General features: G+C 36.8%; 1 protein-coding gene across 1 annotated transcript; it reads left to right on the forward strand.

Annotated features, from left to right (window-relative positions):
- Positions 1-5465: 5465 nt before the first annotated feature.
- LOC128218069 (uncharacterized) lies at positions 5466-8496 on the forward strand. Its single transcript, XM_052925601.1, has 2 exons — positions 5466-6392; positions 6900-8496. Exons 1-2 carry the CDS (start codon positions 6310-6312, stop codon positions 7429-7431), a joined length of 615 nt encoding a protein of 204 aa, XP_052781561.1. The 5' UTR covers positions 5466-6309; the 3' UTR covers positions 7432-8496.

Genomic DNA, 8496 nt, shown 5'->3' on the forward strand with positions numbered 1-8496 from the left:
TAATGCACACACAGTCAGGTGAATTGCAATAAATGATAATGAAACAATGTCTTTATTCATCTCCAGAGCACATACCCAAAACACAAATTACATCAAATGTATAACATCGACAGTCTCGGTTAGATTGAATCTTAGATATCACGTTAAACATCAACAGTTTCCGCTGGTCTGAGACTTTCATCTCTCGTATAACATGGATAGTCTCGTTTAGATTGAGACTAACGTATCACGTTTAATACCAACAGTCACCGTTGGACTAAGACTTACATCTCACATATAACATTGACATCCCGGTTTGATTTAGACTAACATCTCACGTATAATATCGTAAAACATTAACATTCTCGGTTAGAATGAGACTGAAATCTAACAGTCTCCGATAGAACGAGACTTACATCTCACATATAACATTAACACACCGGTTAGATAGAGGCCTAAATCTAACATATTACATCGACAGTCTCGGCTTGTTAGAGACTTTCATCCCCGTTCAACATCGACATTCTCGGCTAGTTAGAGACTTTCATCCCCGTTCAACATCGACATTCTCGGCTAGTTAGAGACTTTCATCCCCGTTCAACATCGACATTCTCGGCTAGTTAGAGACTTTCATCCCCGTTCAACATCGACATTCTCAACTAGTTTGAAACTTACATCCCACGTTCAACATTGACAATCTCGAAAATATTGGGCCTTAGATATGACGTATAACTTTGGCAGCCTCGGTTATACTGAGATTTACATCACACGTCAAACATAGACAGTCTCTGTTAGATTGAGAGTTGAGAAGTACATCTCATATATAATATCAATAGTCTATGTTGGTCTGAGACTTACTTTTCACGTACAACATCGGTAGTCTCGGTTATATTGAAACAAACATCTAACGTATAACATCGACAGTCTCGGATAGACCTACACTTACATCTCACGTATAACATTGACCGTCTCGGCTGGATTGAGACATACATCTCACGTACAACATTGACCGTCTCGGTTAGATTGGTTGAAATTTCGGTTTCAGCTGGACTGCGATTGCTGATACACTGAAATAGTAAGTGCATCTCATTCCACATTTGAACGCTAACGCCTTTGTTTTTGTTACCTAAACGTATACAATTTGGTAAGAACTGTAAAATAAAGATATAACATATATAAACATAATATGTTTAGAATAAGATCGTGTTTTATTTCACGAGTGGTCACAGAAAAAAATATGAAAAAAATGTTTTATGTTACCATGAGTAACTGCGGCATAGCCACTGTGTTGAGGTTACTCCTATTCGCGCGAGAAGTACGTCCACTGAAATATTTCCCTACCATATGGAAATGATTGTTGCAATTGAAATTAATTTTTGATAAAACCCTACTACCATCAACAAAACCTATTAGTTTTAACATGTATTGAGGCCCAAAACAAGTATATAATCAAAAGCATTTCAGAAATAAAATAAGATATCGCGTAGAAATACATGTGAATGAAACTGGTGCATGTGGCATTGTTTTGAAATTCAAGAGCAATTTCAACAGATTTAGATTATATTTTTTTTCCTTATAATGGTGTGTATGCGTAAATCAACGGAAGTCTATATTCAGTGTTGTACGTAGTGTTTATATATTCACTGTCGCTCTCAGACTCGGGATCTTACAGTATTTTTTCGGGCGAATTCATGCTGTGCAGCCGAAGGGTGTTTTGTTGGGGAGATAACGAATTAGTTTCAAATTTATTCAAGTTAAATGCCACGTTTCCGTTAAATGTTGGGTTTACGAAAACCCTAGAACAAAATGAGGAGGATGTACCCGAAATGCTTTTGAGAAGGATGGAGCGCAGACTATGGAAGTTTTCTCGACAAGATGTAGGAAATCGAAATGGCCTGGTTGGTTTTCAATCTGCTATAATTGTTCAGTTTATTATGGCCGATGAACTGAAATATTCGATGAGGCGGGACACCTTTATCGATCAGCTTTTGGACACGCCTTTTCAAAGCATTAAACTATTTTTTTTAAACTAAAACTATATTGATGAACTGATGAAGGTAAACTGTTGAAGGAAATGAGTCAAATTCAAAATGCGTGTTCATACATGACCGCGGTAAGAGTTTGTAGGTAGAAATGCACATGTGGCCAAGTTGTTATTCAACCGATACCTACCAAGCGTGTAAATTGTATCAGTATGATCCATGAAATAGTTCAAACATAAAATGGTTAATTCTTTTTTAATAGTTAAAGTAACTCGCTCATGGTTTGTAACATGCACTTTTTTAAATAACGAAATTGTGTGGCAAATCATAAAGACTGATAAAACAAAATACCAAAAGCTGGAACCGTTCAGCAAATTTTGATATTTGCTCAAATATCGTCTTTGAAGACCACAATTTTTCAATCGCGTTATTTACATAATTACGACTGGGGTGTTGCGTGATTGGTTGATTGTAATAATATTATCACGTGATGTTATCAATGTATCGTTAACAGGTCGTCAGAATCTTCAGTATCTTCAGTAATAATAAAAGTCCCGGTAGTTAGCAGGACTAGCAGGCTGGTTTTTACTTTATGTTTTTGACTTTACGGGCGTAAGTTCGAACCCCACTAAAGCAAAATTATTTTTGTTGCTAAAACTGTATTTGTTTCTGCAATTTTGAAATCATAGAGTAAAGTATTGATAAAATAAGTGTTTTCAGATGCACTAGCGGGATAACTAATTGTTTGTCCAAAAACATGAGCGAGTTACTTGAACTCAATCGAAAAAAAATGATATAGACAATTCTATACGATTCGGCCAATGTGTCTATTACTGCACTTCAGACGGCAACACACACATATACTCTACTTGTTACATATATGTATTTTTTCAAGTCAATGGAAGCAAATCTTATAAAACATTGAACAAGTAGTCCCAAGTTGTGAACAAGTAGTCCCACAGAGTGAAATGATCAATTGTTATCATTTTACTTGAGCCAGAAATGTTATTTCTTTCCTCGTAGATCAATTTTACATGAGTTATGAAAAAAGTTCAAATTATGACACAAAAGTGAATAAATAAAACCTATCCTGATAACCTACTTCGTTAAAATTTCCAACGAGGAAGTAAACTGGGATACTAGTTAGTTTGTGTCTGTTCAAATATGCCGATATAAGCTGATGCAGAATGTAAAAATTGTGAGCTATAGGTTTTTATTTTCTTTTCAATTCAATTTATAAAATGTGTAAATGATTATAACACAAGTGACAAGTAGAACCTTCTTCCGAAACATTTGATGTTGGCGGTCGTGAAACATTATAATGCAGTGTTATTTGTCGTGCAAAGCGGCAAATCACCAAAATAGTTCATAAGAAAATTATTAAATGTTGTGTGACCCACACTACTCGGTCATCTCCGGCAAGCTCTATTTGGAACACCGCGGCCATTTTTCATCGAAAAAACCTCGTATGTATTTTGTATAAGTGAATTGCATTCAATTGCCAATGTGATGTATAATTGCATAAAAGATTAAGATTTCCAAGATAAATGTTATTTCATTGCTGAGTTGAAATTACTACGCAATCTTTTTGCATTGTAATTAAATATAAAGATTTCTGTAAACCGTCCATATACATCCGAGCATGTTTGCGATTGAAAATTGCGGAACGCGGAAACCTCGGGATCAATCGGAACGCCAATATCCAACATAATTAAAGCTTACCGGAGATCGCCGATTTGTTACGAATGGCTCGGAATAGGCAATCGTGACTAATGAACAGTCTATGTCAAGCTTTGGATATACCTATTTTGTTCACGCTGCGAGTGTAGGAATGTCTGCCAACTGACAGTATTTAACTTCCTCTTAAGTTAATACTGGAATACATCTCTACAAGTTTAAAAATATGCTAAGATCTGAAAATGGAGTAAGTTGGTACACATGAAGTTACTTGGTATACTCAAGGTTATTTTGTGTGCACGAGGTTAAATGGTGTGCACAATATAACTTAATGTACATGAGGTACTAGGCGGACTCGAGGTTACTAGGTGATGATGAGTTTACTGGGTGTACATGAGGTAACTTGGTGTGTGTGAGGCTACTTGGTGTACATGAGGTTACTTGGTACATATTATGAAACTTGGTGTACATGTTACTTGGTGTACAAGAACTTACTTGGTAAGCATGAGACGGATTAGTACGCTTATGTCGATAAGGAGTTGTACACAAGTGGAACTTTCTTCCCAAATATATAATGTTATGGGTCGTGAAACGCTACAACTGAGTGTTATTTGTCGTGCAACTCGGCACTTTCACAATAAAATTCATAAAAAATAGTGTTGTGTGACCTCAACTACATGGCCATTTCCGGCCAGCTCGGTGTCATTCGGAACATCTGGCAATTTATATCCAAAACAATCTCGGATGTATTATTATGGTCGGTTATCGATGTTGGATATTTTTCTTAACAACATATAACTACGCTGCAATATCTTGTAGTAAGTTCAATTGAGCAGAAAACCTTAATGACTTTACCCTTGTAATCCAAATTAATGTCATAAGCTGACCCCCCCCCCCCCCCCTAAAATCGTCCAAGTTTACTTTATATTTCAATATAGGAGAAAAAAGTAATGAAATACGCACAAAATACACCATTTCGGGCTAAAAATTGGTAAACAAATGTTCGCAGAGTACCCCCAAACACCCCTGCACACTTTAAACCAAATATATCAAAAGGTTATGCCTCTTAGTTACGCACCCTGAGACATCGAATCCTTGATCCGCCCCTGAATGCCATAATACACTTAACGGGCAATCAATTTAAACTTACAAAATACGTATTAAAACACTACACTTGATTATTTTATTAAAAACTTCACGAACCTCTTTTAATGATGTACCGGCATACACCCGAGGTTGATTTTGACGGAAAAATGCCGAGGAATTACGAATGGCTCGGGATGGACAATCGTGACATTTCGGCAGTCTTCGGCAAGCTCGGTATATACTTATTTCGTTATGCATTCCGAGTGTAGAAACGCCTACTTAACAGTCGATAACAAATGTGGTTTTACTTAATATATCTACATTATTTACAGTATGAAATTATTGCAATTTATAATCATCATATTAAACTGAGTTGTGTTTGTCGAAGAAATGTATGATAGTGATAGTGTGAATGTATGTTTTGTATGTTGCTTAATATGTATAGTACATGTGTTTTTGTAATACTTTTTGTGTGAAGGCCATGCTGTAAATAAGTAGTATGTCTGTAATGATTGTACACTTAGTATGTAACCTTCGTTAAATAAAGTTGTTATTATTATTATACTATTGATATTGATACGGGACTAAATCTTGGCATGTAAAATGTGTTTAGATTTTGATAAAAAAAATGTTTATTAAGCACGGTTGTTACAACGCTTATTATTTGGATATTGTGTTATATTTCAATGTGATATTGATCGGAATCTGTGGTTTCCTCATTCCAGTACAAAACAGTTTACTTCCTTGTTACAAAATAGACAGATGTGACTGAAAGAACATCTATTTGTTTCAGTTCGTGAGTCTTTTTTAAACTCGAGAGAGAAAATGGAATATAATTTTGGATCATCAATATCTTCCCATAGACGGTGTTGGGGTTCGAGAAGCACTAGAACTCAGTGTTATTGTTCGTGGAAATGGGTCAATTCGCTATAAAATATACAGGAAAAGTACTCTCTACAACTATTCGCCCATCTCCGGTCACCTCGGGATAGACAATCGTTACTGCTCGGCAGTGTTCGGCAGGCCCCGGGATCGACAATTAACCGAATGTGGAAAGGCCCACTCAACTATCGATAACTATTTTTAATGTTGAAACAGGAATAAATTACGGCATGTTGAAAAAACATTTCTGGATTTTAAAAAGATTGTAAATTTAGCACGGTTGTAATTACACTTACCATTTTGATATCGTGTTTTATGTCAGTGTGAAATTGATCGAAATATTGGTTTTCTTCGTATCAGCGGAGTACAAACAATTAAATTCCTAGTTACAAAATGAACAGAAACTGACTGTTTGAACAAGTTTGTGTCATTTTTAAACCGCAGAGAGAAAATGGCATCTAATTTTGAATCATCCATTCAGAGGGGATGTGATTCTGTTCACGATTTTTCCTGCTCTCCGTGTGAAGAGAACGGATTTAACACAGAAGCTCACCATTATTGTACACAATGCACTAAATAGTACTGCCAAAACTGTGTTTCAAAACATAACGTATTATATCAGAAGCACGCGGTGCTCGGCCGAAAGGGCGTGAAGAAATGGGAGGCAGCCCCAGGTGTGGTTGACGCCCTGGAGAGATGCGGGATGCACCCCGGGGAGGCGCTAAAGCTGGTTTGTGGTGGCCATGACCAGCTGTGTTGTTCTATATGCGTTGCCATTGACCACAGGTATGTATGAACAAAACATCAATTTTAAAGGCACTCAACATAAGCTGATGCAAAACTATATTATTTCTTTTTATAAATTATAATGTTTAACGACTTCGACTTTAAATGATTAAAAACAATCTTACCATTTATGTACATTTAAAAAAAAGCCTTAATACATACATACAGTGTTTTAAAGTAATAGCTACGTGGCCATGAATTCCCCAGTTAAAAATACGCCAACAAAACATTCATATCGTATTTTTTTTAATCTGAAAACAAATCTCTAGCCCTGAATGATGCTTTTGGTCGTATTATATTATATGTTTTCTCCTATACAACATTAAAAAGGAAAACATTGGCGATTTAAGGGGGGGGGGGGCGCCGGTCGCACACCCTCCTCTGGAACCGCTATTGGTCACTTGCCTCAAATTTGAATCATTTTCTATAACATTGTCCTACACAAAAAAAGTTATATACAGTTTATGCAGATTTGATTACAACTATTTCACAACTTCTTTGTTTCAGACAATGCTCCAAACTCCAACACATTCCAGATGTAGCAAAAGGTGTTCAGAGAAATATTGAGTTTCAACAAATTCCAAAGAAGATCGCTGATGTTCAAAAGCAATTCGAGAAGACTAAAGAATCACGATTGAAGAATACCTCATCTCTGAAAAAGACGCGGGCAGCCATTTCTGATGAAATCAAAACCATACGTAAGGATATCAACGAAATCCTTGACAAGATTGAGAAAACAACTTTACAGGACTTGGACGGAATGATAGCTGAACTTGAAAAAAACCTAAAGGAAGATATTGAAACTTGTGATAAAATGACTTTCGAACTGCAAAACATGATAGTCGCTTTTCAAACCAAAGAAAAATCAAGCGAGTCAAAATCATATATTGCGTACAGAAAGGGCGAGGATATGATTTCACAAGCAAACGATCATCTTTGTGGCATATCAGCCATTGAGTATTACAATGTAACATTTCAAGCCAATAACCTTATAGAAGAACTGTTATCATCAATAAAGACGTTTTTAGAGATTGAATAACAAACTGTTATGACCAAACAGCAAAAAGATGCCCCTTTCGGTCGAATCCACGTCTTCAGTGTTGCAGAGTACAAGAAGTACAACGTGAAGATGAGTGATGACAAACGTCAATGTATTATCTATGGTGTATATGAAATGCCAAGTGGAGAGTTTGTCATAGCAGACGGGGGTAATTGTAAAGTGAAGCTCCTGGACAAGGAGTACAGGGTGCTCGACCACTGTGATGTCGCGGGGAGTCCATACGACGTGTGCCACATTGACGGAAATGAAGTAGCCGTTTGTGTGAACTTTATTTCATGAATGCTACGAAAGGAAAACTCGTAACTACGAGGAAGTTAAGTTTCAGCCATGTTTGTAATGCCGCAGCTCATCATGGTGGCGAACTTTATATCTCCTCCGGTACCGCCCTTTACGTCTACACGATGTCGGGTCAGATGGTGAAGAAGCTGTACGAGGCATGTCTGGGGGTAGAACGGTCGAGAAATGTGCCATCAGTAACGACGGGAAGACGATCTACATTACAAACTACAATAACCATCAACTGATCACCCTGGACAGCAACGGCAACAAGGTGGCCTTACTCACTGACCCTGACATAAAATATCCTACCGGAGTACATGTGACACCTGCTGGACACGTGTTCGTCTGCTGCTATGACTACGGCACAGTGTTTCAGGTTGACAAAGACGGGTAAAAGAAGTTGGCCACCTTGGCGAGGATAAAAGACGGACTGTACGGACCGCTAGATTTATTTTTCAGCAGCCGCACTTCTTCTTTGATTGTTGGTGGATATAAAGACATACTTCTTGTTATCAAGTTAATTTAATACTAAAAACTATTCATGTTTGATTTGGTACTATCGAACTCGGATCTTCCTTATTGTTGCTAAGTACGTTGCAGTATTTTCATATAAACTTATGTTTAGACCGCTGGCTATAAAGAATATGATATGAATGCAAAAGCATCATGTGAATACTTTTATTTTATCATGTTTTGGACAATGTATAGCCAACAAACAATGTGAAAATATTATATATGTATGTTCTATTTGATGAATGTAGAATG

This window comes from Mya arenaria, chromosome 14 (assembly GCF_026914265.1).
Source record: "Mya arenaria isolate MELC-2E11 chromosome 14, ASM2691426v1".
NCBI lineage: Eukaryota > Metazoa > Mollusca > Bivalvia > Myida > Myidae > Mya > Mya arenaria.